At 34.6% G+C, this 15,763-nt stretch overlaps 1 protein-coding gene across 1 annotated transcript; it reads right to left on the bottom strand.

The window, feature by feature from the left end:
- Positions 1-7,212: 7,212 nt before the first annotated feature.
- Positions 7,213-15,338, bottom strand: LOC110901593. The gene is made up of 3 exons (XM_022148405.1): positions 15,026-15,338; positions 7,932-7,999; positions 7,213-7,836 (listed from the first exon to the last, which is right to left on the bottom strand). The coding sequence occupies exons 1-3, from the start codon at positions 15,336-15,338 to the stop codon at positions 7,213-7,215; spliced, it is 1,005 nt and encodes a 334-aa protein (XP_022004097.1).
- Between the last annotated feature and the right edge of the window lie 425 nt (positions 15,339-15,763).

Raw genomic sequence — 15,763 nt, forward strand, 5'->3', positions numbered from 1 at the left:
TTTGTTGACCTGAACCGCTTGGTGTATCAGACATGATTCCAAACGATTTTGACTTTCACAATATTTGCAAGCAAACAACCTCACTTTCTTGTTTCTTAAAATTTCGTAACCACCAATATGAACCAACTGTTTCGGTAACAAAACTTGTCTCTTGAATTCAATAAACTTTCAAATCTTTAACCCGCGAGTAACCACAACGCATAATAACCGAATTCCCAACTATCTAATTTGCACTATAACCTTGAAATCAAAACCCTAGATTTCGAGCATAACCTGGTTCGAATCCTAAACCGAAAAATTGAAAACTTGCGAATTAAAATTAGAATAATGAAACCTGTCCGCGAATGATCATGTGATTCCTTGCTTTACGATTCCTTCACCTAGAGCATCAGTAGTAGGGATTAGAACTTCATTCACTACCATAAACTCGAATAAATAGATGAACTGATTCTGGAATCAATGAAGACTTCGCCACATAGAAGCTTATAACATACTTTACAAATAGAGTCCCATTTTAAAAAAAAAATATGATATCGGTTCTCTTGTTAGTAACCACACGACCAACTACCACCAAAATCAAGCGACTTTGGAAGAACCGAAGAGTAGAAAAAAGAACATGTTACTGTGATTAGCGATTTACACAGCAATTTTACGTATAATGATATTTAAAAATCAGGCAAAACTATTTTCAGTCCCAAACTACAACCTTTAGTACTTGTAATACGCATTTTATTATGTAGATAATTTTGTTGTCAAGATGAATATTCTATAGGTAACCATTCCATGATCCAATACCATTTTTGTCACACCCCAACCGATGGCGGAATCATCGGGGCGCGGCACTAGGCGAATCAGATTGCTCAAGAGAATCCATAACAACTATATTGCGATAATATTTATTACACTCGTTATCCCATACTAACAAACAATACAATCACATAAGTCATCACAGACTTCTTGTCCTCTCGAACAATTTAAATCCGACAACTTAGATTTTAGGTGAGTTTCTAGACTTCCTAGCTTGATTTGATGTAGACTTCAACTAAACCTGCAACATACGTTAAAATAAAGTCAATACAAAAGTATTGGCGAGTATACAGGTTTGATAAGTAATAGTATAATAGATTAAAAAGTGCTGCGAATTCCCACATGCATAAACGTAATACACGACATATATAGTCACAAAACTGATACTACTAGCTAAGTCCTTGATGCTCGATTCTTCGATGACATAACTAGACCCCGTCGGATGCAATAGTACTATACTAGTCGTGGTGGTACGTCACGAGTACAAGTCCTAGCACATATGTAACTAGCATCACGTATATTTATGCAAACAGTTATTCGCAAGTGATAAATTGACTGATTGAATTACTCATTTGATAAGTTCGATTTATAAGGAACGTATGTTACACCCAAAATTCTTTAAAAAGGGGTCAAGTATACTCACAGTGCGTATTTGGTTGTATTGACGGGATAATGCCTGAGAATGCCCTGATTTCAGACTGATTTCATGAGTATTGGATAGCGCGTCAAATGATAACGGAATACACGAAAACAGATGGTAATTAGATCAAAGGCTGGCCCGTTCGGAGGGGTTGTCCGATCGGCTGGCCTGTCCGATAGGCTGGCCTGTCCGATCAGCTGGCCTGTCTGATCGGCTGGCCTGTCCGATAGGCTGGCCTGTCCGATCGGCTGGCCTGTCCAGATGTATTCGACAATTTTGCAAGTTTTTCGGTGGTTTTCGTCAAGACGTTTGTTGGGACGCGTTAAACAACTGAAATTCCATCAAAACCGGCTTGTTCTATCGGCCGGGAATCACCCCGATCCATCAGAACTCGCCGTTCTTGCTGGTTTTCCCTTGTTTAACCCGAAATTGGTTGTTTCATCGTTAGGAATCAGGTCTTTGACCAACGCGACACTAATAATTAGTAGAAGACCGGTATAAGCTCTGATTCCACCGTTTTTGAATACTTTGAGAGTAAAAGAGTTGAAAGAAGGTTGGAAAACCATCCTTCAATCCTCTTATGCATGATGATGTGTAGATCTGATGTGAAAACCTTGTTTATTCTTGTGGAAATCCCTTAGATCTGAGTTGTTCTTGGTGGAATGAGGCCAACCCTTGAAGTTCATAAGAACTTCATGATGACATCACTCTAGAACACCTCAAATCCGTTGATTTCACGGTTAAAAGTTGAGATTCAAAAGATAGAAAGGTGAAGGAGTGCGTGTAGATCATAAAAGTACAAGATTTGAGGTAGAAACTTACAAGAATCACAAGAAATTGAGAGGAAAGAGCCCCAAAGCGTGCTGGTCGAGTGAGAGCTCCACATCAAGGCTATTGATGTGAAAGTGGAGGTATTTATAGGCAAGAGAGGAGAGGAGGTGGTGTAGTGAGTCGGATAGGTCGGCTGTCCGATCGAACAGGACGGCTGTCTGACAGGACGGCTGTCCGATCGAACAGGACGGCTGTCTGACAGGACGGCTCTCCGATCGAACAGGGCGGCGCTCCGACAGGACGGCTGTCCGATTGATCAGGACGGCGCTCCGACAGGACGGCTGTCCGATTAAACAGGACGACTGTCCGACAGGACGGCTGTCCGATCGAACAGGACGACCGTCCGACAGGACGACGCTTTAAGTTTTGGCGTTTCGTTTCAATCGTTAAGCGTTGCGATAGTTTGGTTACACATTTTCATATATTTATATTATTATTTATTTATTTATTATAATTAATCACAAAAAGGGTCGTATATACGTATCTATATATCCAATATTCGGTGCAATGATCGAGTTACGCGTGCCTTCGAGTGTGTTCTTCGATGTGATGTGCCACAAGGATTATCGGGGCACTACTTGCTCGTATTGCCGTCATCGTCACGATGGCTGTAGTCATGGTACTCACCGGAAAGTCCTTGTTAGCGTTGATTGTTTATATTTTGACACCTCACGGTTATCGAGGAGGGTAGATTAAGTCCTCACTCAACATAATCGTGAGTGTTATTATTTGCGAAAAAAATAGCTTGTAATAGCGATAGAATATGCGTAATTATTCGATTATACTTCGATATAGCGATGTACCTGATATTGTTACATTATGATCCGAATCTCTGGTGCTAGGCGTAACGAGTATAGCGAGTAGTAACAACGCACGAAAGTGCGGGTTGTTACAATTTTGATCCTTAGTTCTAACTTCTAAGTAATACAATATTTATAATTCATCAACAGTAGGAGTCGTTTTTGTTGTTCTTTGTGAAACTAAGGGAATGTTTGATAGCTTCTTACTTATTTCGTTAAGTGGCTACATTTGAATCAATAAGAGGTACGGGTGTGTGGTTCACAAAAATAACACCTCTGAATCAATAAAAGATACACGTGTGTGGCCAACCACTAGCACCACCGACAACAACCATCAACACCACCCGCCAACCATCAAATAAATTTCATTCAACATAAAATAGTCCAGAGAGGTAAAATAGTTATTTTGCATAGTTATTCAGAGCTTTAGCTAAACAACACTTACTAGTTCAGAGCCTCTTAAGTCTTACCCGGTTATACCTTTTACTCGTTCAACACTTATTAGTTTAGAGGTCAATTGCCAAACAACCTTAAAATTAACTATTTAACTTAGCTGTTAAGATTGCTTTCATGCCATAATACTACCAAAAGAATCGTATTTAAAACAATTAAAGAGAGGTTGTTCTCTCTATTCTTTATATTTAAGTAGGGCTCCATCTTATTTTCTTTCACTCGTTTTCTTCATTATTATTAACATGCTCCACCGATTACCACCGCCTCATGGACAAAGGAAACGTTGGGGACCTCTTAGAAAAACGTTTGGGTGCTGGATCTAACTAAAAAAAGTAACATATGTTACATTAATTTAGTTTGTGGGACCCCTGAAGATATGCCAATCAATGGCCGAGGACGGTCATGAACTGTAGAAAGGGCTAACTGATGATACATTTTAAATACCTTTTTTTTTATTTTTAAAAATCCTACAAATTTTAATGTTCATTTTATATGATTTTAACTATCATCATTTTGTTTTCTCTTATTATATAACTCGTAAATTCAAATACATGGTTTTTGCACGCTATAGGGAAATTGAAAGATCCCATAGTTCTTTTTCTAGTAGTTCTACTAGGAAAATTACAATCAAAAGAGTTACGAATCAGACTGTTTGATTCTTTATCATCAAGCGGACATGCCTTCCAATTGCAACCGGCAAATTTAGAAGGCCCTTGTAAAAGGGATGAGTAATTAGGAAATTTCAAGAACATAAAAGGAAGATCATGTGCATAAGTTCAAAGCTTTTAGTATAAGACATAAGAAAAAGGATCAAACTTTACAATTAAAGAGGATGAGAGAAATCAAGATAAAATGTTCATGCTTTCATCTAAAAAAGAATAAATGACATATCAAAGACAATATCAAGATAAAATGTTCATGCTTTCATCTAAAAAAGAATAAATGACATATCAAAGACATTATGGCAATGTATGAATAAGCTTATTTTCCCTCTTTATAACTTATTGACTTTTTTGAAAAGGAATATTTGTGGAATGATATTTAGATAATAAGGTGATAAATAGTTTTTTTAGTCATTGAAAAAAAAAGAGAAATAAAAAGTCACTTGTGACTTTTCCAAAAAGAAGATAAGAAGGTTAAAAAGTCAATAAGGAGAAATGAAAAAACTTATTCAAACATGCCCTATTTTGATAGTGGTTGTAGCAACCATATGACAAATGACCAGATTATTTACAACATTGGATACTGATGGGTACACACGTACTTCCTGTTTTGTATTAGTTATTTACTACATGTATTAGTTATGTTATAAAATATACTAGTTCTTTTTTAATTCGCGTATTGCGGTGGAACCGAGTAAATGATAATGTAAAACAAACGTGATTTGAAAATTAATAAAGCATGTTGTTTAGAAAGCCAAACCATTAGAACGGTTTAGTTTATCATTGTAGCGTTTTATGATATCAAATAAATATTTTATTTTGAGTACAACTTCGTTTTTAACAAAACTTATAACGTAATGTCGAGAGAAAAATCAAACACAACTGCGTACTTAAGTTTTTAGAAAAAAGTTATAAACGTAAATTATTAAAGAAGTATCAACTTATTTGATAAATTAATGTTTATCATTGTAGCGTTTTATGATATAAATACTTTATTTTGAGTACAACTTCGTTTTTAACAAAATTTATAATGGAATCTCGAGAGAAAAATCAAACACAACTACATACTTAAGTTTTTATAAAAAAGTTATAAACATAAGTTATTAAAAAAGTATCAAATTATTTGATAAATTAATATATGTTCTAAAAAAGAATTATTAGAAAATGGTACAGGAAATATATGGTTTTAAAAAAATAAAAAATATAAAAATATGTTATTAAAAGTAAATATAATAATAAACTATTATAATATAGTAAATAAAAATAAAAAAAAACTATATATTATTTTAAAAATAAAATTATTATTCATCATTCTTTGTTAACTATATATATAATAATAATAATAATAATAATAATAATAATAATAATAATAATAATAATAATAATAATAATAATAATAACAATAATTGCTTTGATGTATATTTATATGTTGTAGGTTACATGAAAATTTGACGATTAAAAAAACAATTACGCCAATATGAAGAGAAAAAAAATACTACATGTATTGGTGTGTTATAAAATATATTGCTTTGATGTATATTTATATTTTGAAGGTTGCGGAGAAAATGAGACGATTTAAAAAAATAATTACACCAATATGAAGAGATAAAAATTATCACGGGTGGAAGATAAAAACGATCTAAACAAGGAGCCTTTTCCTTTACCGGTCGGGAAGAAACTATTTACCATTTTAGTATTTTTTTTAAAATTATTTATCAAAATAGTGTTTTAATTTACTTTTTACACAATTTTTTATTGAAAGAAAACAAAAAAGGGCATACTTCTCCCCTAATGCTCTGCTCCTGTTGCTAAACTAAATCACCATCCCGTTGAATTGACATAGCCAATTTACCAATCTAATCTACTTCGAACGTGAAACATATATTTCATCTCCACGATTGATTGAAACAATAGTTTACTAAAACCAATTGAATAGTTTGTATGTTTGCGACATGGCTATTTAGTATCTAGTATTCAACAGCGATTTGTTTGCATGGATATTTTCTCTTTTTTTAATCAATGGACATTTTATTTTTTTAATTCACAACTGTTTGATTTTTTAACGAAATGCCTCTACTTTTTACATTCATATTTTTTTTTACTGTTATGTTGAATTATCATTTCATATAAAAACTTTAAGGACAACTACATCAAAATAACTGGTAAGCGGGCAACAAGCTGCGCCGCTACCCCTTTAAGGACAATCATTTTATATTTTTTGACTTTGAATAGAATGTCACAAAGTTTGAAATGTAACAAAACGTCAAATAATGATCAGTAAGCGGGTCGATTTTTTGAACATGTTTTCTTTTAATTTGTTTGACATTGAGATCAATAATGACTCGACTTTAATTGACATATTTTTGTTGGGGTTGGCTAAATGCACCCCTCTTTTTACTAAATACACCCCCCTTTCCATAAAAAATATTTTAAAACTTTTCAAATTTGACCCTTTAAAAATCCATGACTCACAATTAGAAGAGGTTACACCAACCAAAAGATTTATTAAGATTGAGAGAATTACCTTGAAGGCGTGACGTGGTTTGCAACCCATCAACTGCAAAGTGTTGTGAAGATATATTGAAAATAAAGTATTAAAATTCCATGACTATTATTTTTTATAACATAAATCCATGACTTTTATTTTTTATAACATCGAGATTCAAAATTGTTTGACTTTTTTTTAGATATATTGAACAAGATGTACACAATTAGAAGAGCTTACACCAATCGATATACACCAACCAATTGAAAACCACAATTTTTAGATATATTGAAAATAAAGTCTTAAAAATCCATGACTCGCATTTTTTTATAACATCTAGATATACACCAACCGATTCAGTTCGTAAATGATCTATAACCAACTGAAATGTTCAAACTCGATTCAAAATAAACCGAATATCAAAGAAAATCAACTCAATTTCATCGAAACATAATCAAATCAATCCAAACATGCATCTACAAGGTTCTTATCCATAAGTAACAAATGAAGTTCAAAAAAAATTGCAATTAAAGTTTAACCAACATATTGTATACTTCGGTCTGGATTAGGGTTCATTAGCTCCCTATACCTGTTTATGCGAGATCTGTACATAACTTCCCAATCTGCTGCGACGTCACTGCGGTTCATACTCCAAAGATTGTTGGGTAGAGGCATCGGATAGTCACCTTCTAATTTAACATGGATGAAATGGTTTGTATAAACATGAACAAGCGATACCACTTGATGAGGGCTACGGACTTGGTTGGGACCGAGCAATAGATGGAAGAAAGTTTGATTCCCGCCGATGCTTAAAAGGTGAACAATCACATAAAATCTATTAGCAATGAGGAGTCCAGTGTGGGGCATTTCCATCCAATGATCACCGGTTGCATATCCCATTCCTTGATGATCTATGTTGCGACGTAGACGGTTATACTCTCCGGGGACGACCATGTCAAAAATTTGCCTCCAAATTTTTTGGTGAGCGTCCATCTCGTGTACAAGTTCACTTCGAATAAAACCCCAAAAGTTTTCATCCAGCTCCAAGCCCACAGCTACAGACCGAAACCCACAGTTACCATCGGGATCGACATTTTTTATTAGATCGCGTGCGGTGTTTTGAACCCATTCCATCATCTCTTCACGAGATTTGAACTCCTAAAAATAAACTAATATTAGATCTGGGACATGACTACAGACATTATCAATACAAGCTTATAATCATAGCTTCATCCTTCAAATAAAAATTATACCTGATCGGTAGAAAATACAGACATCTTTTTGTATACTCTTGATGTCGAACTGTGATAAACCGTCATAACTAATATCAGAGGCATAAACTCGAAAACAATTATTAACATATACAATAATATAATATATAAGATAATATATTAATTGATATATACTTTATTTTATAAATATTTTAGGATGATATGTTACAAACATATGATTTCCACAAAAACTAATAATTGTCGTATAATATTTGGGAGGCACTGTAGAAGGAATATAATATATTAACAAACAGTGAATATATAATATGTATAACTCTTGAAGTCTTCATGCGCAAACCGAAAAATATAATATGTATAACTCTTGAAGTCTCCATGCACAAATCGAAAAATATTATAAAGGCTTTCTTTTTTGTAAATCCACTACAGACATGTAAGTTTGAATCGAAAAAAAAATGTAAATCCACTACAGACATGATTTTTGGTAAAGTTTGAATCGAAAAAAAAAATAATAAGAACTATATTAATGAGAAAGATGAATACATACCAAGAACGCTCAATTAATTAGATTTTTGATGAAAATCAAAGTTGTACTAAATCGTTTTTCAAGGTCTCTCTTAATCTCCTTCTTTCAATCACCAGGAATTTTGTTATGAAGCCATTCTAATGTAAAAGAAAAACTCGTTTAGGTAAGTATTCAAATTATGGGAAGTGGATAAACCCTATAAAAAATAGGGATAGTTTCTTATGTAATTTTAAAAAAATAGAAAACACAAGGGTTCATTGTTTTTATTTACAAACTTCAGGGGAGAGGTGTAGCCAGTAAAAAATTGAAAAAGAGGGGTACATTTAGCAGCACCCATTTTTGTTTGTATATGACATCTTTAATGTTCGATTATCTTTGTTTTGCTTCATATTTCATTGTTCAAATTTATTTGAGATGATTCATATTTTCTTTATTTGGGATGATTTATATTTTCTCTATTTGACATTTGTTGATCGATCGAGAAAAAAATGAAATACAATAAGTTGTTAAGAAAATAAAATAAAATAAAGATAAAGAACACTTGGTTGATGAAAAGTGAAATATAATGTGTTGGTAAGAAAACAAAACAATGATAAAAAACAGTCAATGCGTTGATGGGAAAAAATAAAATAAAATTAAATAAAAAGTATAAAATTTGAACTAACTGAGACGCAGAAGGGAATATGCTTTTTTTAAATTTTTTTATTTCAATAAAAGAAATGTGACAATGAAAAGGTTAATAAAAAGTAATGAAAACACTATTTTGTTAAATAATTTTTAAAAAACACTAAAATGTTAAATAGTTTTTTTTTTCAAACACTACTATAGAAAAAAAAACTCTTTAAGCAAGTGTGGATGAAGAAATTGGTTAAATCAAAGTTGCTTAAATTACAACATACAAAAATGCCATTAGACTGGAGGGTATGGGGGTCAACCCTGCCCCGACGCCGGACCCCCACACCACCCCTCTAAAGCTTGTCCCGGCTTCACCGTCGCCCAGAAGACAAGCTCGACGTGCCTCTTTCTCTCTCCTCTCTCTATGTTCTCTCTCCCCTCTCTCTCTCTCTCTTAAAATCAAATCAGTTAATTTTTTTTAATTGTTTTTACAAAATAGTGTGGGGCCTCATCCTCCATCCCATTGGTCCATCCCTTTTAGGCCCATCTTCACTCTCGATAACGTGGCGTCCTACGTGACGGCCCATCCTCATAGGGATGACCCTCTCCATACCCTCCAGTCTTATGGGTTGGGCCATCAAAACAAAAAGAATAAGGCTATAGGGTGTGAAGAGCATGGTTGGGTCATTAATTGACATGTAGGACCATTAATGGATTGCTATACCATCCCCTTGTCTCATGCACCATGATTCCCATGGATTAAACCATGGCAACCATGGTCCTCCTTTCCTTATTTAATATTTCCTTTCCTTTTCATAAAAATAAATAAAATAAGTTAATAGTGGTTTAAATCATGACCACACCCTTAGGGTAGTGGTTTTGGATGATGGATTAGAAGTGGGTGACATGACGCTGATATGGAGGGTCATGGTGATCATAAGGGTCATGACCACACCCTATAGCCTAAGGAAAGAGGGTAATCGACGGAAACAAAGGCACAAATTATGAGTCTGGTTTTATTTGTCTACAAATATTGCAAATTATGACACTACAAACCTTAAACATGGAGATTAATGGCGTGACAACGATAGTTTCTTTCGTATTTATGTCTGAGTAGTTCCTTTCTCGTTATCAGTGACACAGGCTGTCACACCCGAGAGTATGGTTTGATTATTTTTATTGAAAGGCTTTAATTTCTATATGTTTGTTTCAAAAGTTAAACAATTAGTAAAATTAATATATGAATTTTGTTTGGTCCTGATTTTGCTAGTAATCTTTGTGTTAATTGAATTGTGAATTATTCTTGCTTACCTGATGATGCCATCTCATTATAGTTTAGCTTTTAGGAAACGTCGTGCGTCGTGCTCGTGAGATCAGTAGGAACCAACCAACGGTGCCATCCAATCGTAGTTTTTTTTTGAATGGTAAGTAATGATGTGCCAACCATCATTATACCGGGCGCTGTGACCAATGGCGTCTTTGGGAATTCACGTACCTTGTTCGAGCTCGAAAAATGTGCACATATGCGTTAACGATAAAGAAGATAATTTCGAAAATGACAAAAATTATAGTATTTGATGAACAATGCAATTATGATAATGATAAAATCATAGTATTCTATTGAGTTACATACCGCAATGACTAATAAGTTTATAGCTAACCAACGATTCGTACAACCCTCCTTGCATTCTTCATAGCAAATTGTTGGATTAACTCTTCACAACAATTGTCTAGTACGCTTAATATACAATTTACATCGTTATTTGCAGATTACCGCGATCTACCAATATAGGACAATACTCAATAGTTAGTTCAATACGATACGCCGTACGCGGATACGGGCAACATGGTTCTGATGTTAACAACAATTAACAGACTAACATTTAAAAATTAACACTAAACCGACGAACGGACCTTTTGAGTTCTGGATCTTCTGATCGATGTTCTTGTTCGCGTCTCTGATCGATGTTGTACTTGTTCACGTCTCTGAATCTTCTGTTCGCACCATACCAGGCCCAGCAATTCAGCCAAGTTCTGATGCAGTGATGATGTTCGACTGTTCGTTACTCTAATGAGTTTGTTCATCTCGTCCTTTTAGATTCCAGGAGTCCATGAAATTGCCGTCGTGTTTTATAATTTTTATTAAAATCATATTAATATTGGGCCAATAAACCTAATGTGTAGTGGGCTAAATTATAAATCATTAAAAAGTATTTGATAATGGGCCTACATTGGAATTGGTATGAGTTTACAATTTTTTTAAATAACATATATGTATCGAAGTGTGTATAATTTTTATTAAAATCATAGTAGTATTGGGCCAATAAACCTAATATGTAGTGGGCTAAATTATAAAAAATTAAAATGTGTTTGATAATAGGTATATATTGGAATTGGTATGTGTTTACAATTTTTTTAAATAACATATACATACATACATATATATATATATATATATATATATATATATAGAGAGAGAGAGAGAGAGAGAGAAAGTGTACTGTACAATAAGGCTTATCGTAGGATACGTACGCGATCATCCCAGCCGTTCGATCTGGTGTGGATCTGGTGCGAATTCAATCTTCGCATGTTATAAAAAGGCAAATGAAATCGCATGGCTTGAAAATGCAATGAAATCGCATGTTTGAAATCCCATGCAAATGAAATCGCATGTGAAAAAATGGTTAGCATGGGGTAATGTGAAAAATGGCATGGGGTGTGTAGATGGACAAAATCGCATGTGGAATATTGAATATCGCATGTGAAAAAATGGCTAGCATGGGGTAATGTGAAAAATGACATGGGGTGTGTAGAATCGCATGTGGAAGATTGAATATCGCATGTGAAAAAATGGCTAACATGGGGTAATGTGAAAAATGACATGGGGTGTGTAGAAACGCATGTGGAAGATTGAATATCGCATGTGAAAAAATGGTTAGCATGGGGTAATGTGAAAAATGGCATGGGGTGTGTAGATGGACAAAATCGCATGTGGAAGATTGAATTCGCACAGTTCGCATGGAGATATGAAATCGCATGGGAGATGAAGATCTGACGACTGGGGTTATCGCGTACGTAATGTACGATAAGCCCTATTGTACGTTAACTGGCCTATATATATATATATAGAAATCCGCTAAAATAAAAACCACCTCCAGTTGTAAGAACCGTGAGAACTACTTGATCCGGGGCGAGTTGAACCAAAATTTTTTTTCATAAACGTAGATGCGTGTATTTTAAACACATCTGTAAAAAAAATGTCGTGTGTATAGTTTTGAGCACCACAAGTTTGGGTTTACGGGTACCGTAAATTTTAAAATTCAAAAAAAAATGTCGTGTGTGTAGTTTTGAGCACCACAAGTTTGGGTTTACGGGTACCGTAAATTTTAATTTAAAATTTACGGTACCCGTAAACCCAAACTTGTGGTGCTCAAAACTACACACACGACATTTTTTTTGAATTTTTTTTACAAATGTGTTTATAATACACGCATCTACGTTTATGAAAAAAAATTTTGGTCCACCTCGCCCCGTACGGTGTAGTTCTCACGGTTCTTACAACTGGAGGTGGTTCTCATTTTAGCGGTCCCCTATATATATATATATATATATATATATATATATATATATATATATATATATATATATATATATATATATATATATATATTTTTTTTAAAAAATCTCGTGCCCCTCGAAATCATGGGCCTTGTGCGGAAGTCCTCCCCGCACACCATCATAGCCGGCCATGGTTGTGGCCAAGGTCGACTACTCGACCGCCGCCAGCCCCTTGGCTCTTCCCAGATACGCGGAAACCCGACCTCCACCCGTCCGAAGGCATGACTATGGAATAATCGGTAAAACATCGCCTTCCATCCAAGTCGAATCGGCGTCACCCGTATTCGCTTTTCACCTGGGTGCCGTAAAAAATAATGAAGAGGAGGGAATCGAACTTAGGGTATGTCATGTTGGTCTGGTTTAGTATAACTAATGTAGTGGTTAGCATTAGGGCTGTAAACGAACCGAACATTCAGCGAACAGTTCGTGAACCGTTCGGCGGGAAGTTCGTTTATGTTCGTTCGATAAGCTTAACGAACGAACACGAACAAAAAAATTCGTTCGGTTAGCTTAACGAACGAACATGAACACAGGTCTCGTTCGTTTGACTGCGTTCGTGAACGTTCGGTAGTATGTTCGTTTGAGTATATTAAAAAATTAATAAACCTTTTATCTAAATATATTGAAAACTTGAAACCCTATTTTTTTTCTAAGTTAGCTAAAATTTGGAAATTCTAAGACATTTTGCGGATAATTATGTTTAAGTTAGTTAAACTTTATTCATCCTTTGGTGGTGTGGTAGCCTTCTTGTGTTTTAATTTATGTTTTGATGGTTGTATTTTACTACTTATATCCAATGTTTAAGGATAACAATGTTTTCATTTTTTTATTTTCAAGTTAAATGTTCGTTTGCGTTCATTTTTATTTGCTTACGTTCGTTTGTGTTCGAGACCAGTGTTCACGAACTGTTCGTGAACAATTGAATTTCCTTAACGAACGAACACGAACATGAAGTTATGTTTGTTATGCGTTCGTGAACAGTTAGCGAACATGTTAATTTCCTTTACGAACGAACACGAACCTGGCCTTGTTCGTGTTCGTTCGGTTCGTTTACAGCCCTAGTTAGCATATAATTACTAGGAGCTATGTCTATATAGTCTTGTAAACATTAATTTGAAATTGCATGTTCTATAATTAATCAAATTAATTACACATGAAATCGGGTCTGATTGTGTCTTCTTATCTGGTGTTCTTTGTGTTTCTCATTTCTTAATTAAATTACAACTTAGTTTACACTTAGTATAATTTCATAATTAATTCATATTATTTAGTTTAATCACATACTAACCATCTGCACCTCGTGTATTATATCCTACTTTCCTAGCTATCTAATTGATTAGGTTTTCGCATAACTAAACGACGTCATCTGATACACATCTAGAAATGAAGTACAAACAAGAAACGATGAAGTACTAAATGTGCATGGGAATGGATAAATCCTAGATGTTGAAACTATAAGAATATATTGAAATCTTGAGTTGACCAGTTTGTTGCAACTAAATGTGCATGGGAATGGATAAATCCTGGTCAAAACATGTTGAAACTATAAGAATATATTGCAATCTTGAGTTGACCAGTTTGTTGCAAGTTTGTTATGTTTTAGCAGCCTGTTTTAATATGAGGGACTGAAGTAGTAACTTTCAAAACTGAAGGGCTGGATGTGGAGATGAAGGCATATATGTTCTCTGAGTTTCCTCCTGTCTTCTACGGGGATAAAACCAGCAGCTCTAAGGATTGCAAAGGAAATATAGTTCTTCATTGAGTTCTCATCCAATTGCCTTCGTTTTTCATCATCGCACACTAATATTAGAGTTTTCAAGACACATGACTTGGATCTTTCTTCATCAACTTCAACACGCACTCACAATTAGAGTTCTCAGATCTTCTATCATCTGTATCGCCTTGTCTATTTGGTTTGTTCATCTAAATTTGTTGTATGTTGTGTTCATATCAACTGAAAGTTTTAGATCAATTGATTACATACATTGTTTCATTGAAGAACTCACAAATTAATATGAGTTCTTCTAGGGTTTGATGGTTGTTTTGGTTTGTGTATAAACTTTTAATAAAATCTTTCATCGCCGTTTTTGTCACTGTTATTTGTGTTCTCGTGTACATTCATGGTTCTTGGCATGGTATCAGAGCCTAGGCTCCTAGGCGAGCCTGGGATCTTGTCGATTGTTGTTCTTGACTCTCATTCTTCCGTAGACTCTTGAGGCGTATCATATTCTTGATGAATTTGAGTTGTTGTAGAGTTAAATCAATCGTAGGGGTGCTATTGGGAAAGAGCCACCTAAGTTTTTTTGTGTGCCTTTGATCACATGATTGATTAGGGTTTTGGCTAGAGAAGTTTGTGTGCCTTTGATCACATTTTCCAAAGCTATCTCTTCAGCTTTCTTGTTTAGGATCTCATCAATCCCTTTTTCCTTCCCAGCTTTTGAAGCTTTTTTAGAAGATTTTTGTTCAGCTGACTCTGGCTGTTGTTGCACCTTTGGTTTTGGTTTAGCTTTTGAATCAGGTGGCAACTTTCTCAATGAATCTTTCTCCCCCATTTTAGCATCATCATCATCTTTCTCAAAGATTGGTGTAGGGGTAGAGCCAATAAGTTTGAACAGATGTTCCTTAATGTCCCTAACATCTACTTGTGTATCTTTATACCTAGCATCAACCATATTTCTGATAAGTTCCATATGGGAATTGTGGTTGCTTTCAGCCAAATTCCTCTGAGCTTAAAGGATAGGTTGCACAGAATTCCAAAACTCATTGACAATTTGCTGAGTGCTAGGTTGAGTTTTAGAAAACTCCATCATCTGCTTCATCATTTCTTTCATTTCAGCAACAGATGTTTCAATGGTAGACATTCTATCCGTCAAATCCTTATATTTTAATTCATCACCTAGTTTAATAGGATCATTTGAATTCTCACCTGTGGTGGTTGTATTTGTTTTGATAATAGGAGAAGATTCCATATCATCAGAAACAAATGCCCCTTTTTCTTTGTTCTAGGGACTTCCCACTGAAGCAGAGGTTACAGTTGTAGCCTCAATAGTGGTTGCCTTCAAGGGATTCTTAATGATGTAACCACTGTCCAACTGAT

Source organism: Helianthus annuus, chromosome 12 (genome assembly GCF_002127325.2).
Source record: "Helianthus annuus cultivar XRQ/B chromosome 12, HanXRQr2.0-SUNRISE, whole genome shotgun sequence".
Classification (NCBI taxonomy): Eukaryota; Viridiplantae; Streptophyta; class Magnoliopsida; order Asterales; family Asteraceae; genus Helianthus; species Helianthus annuus.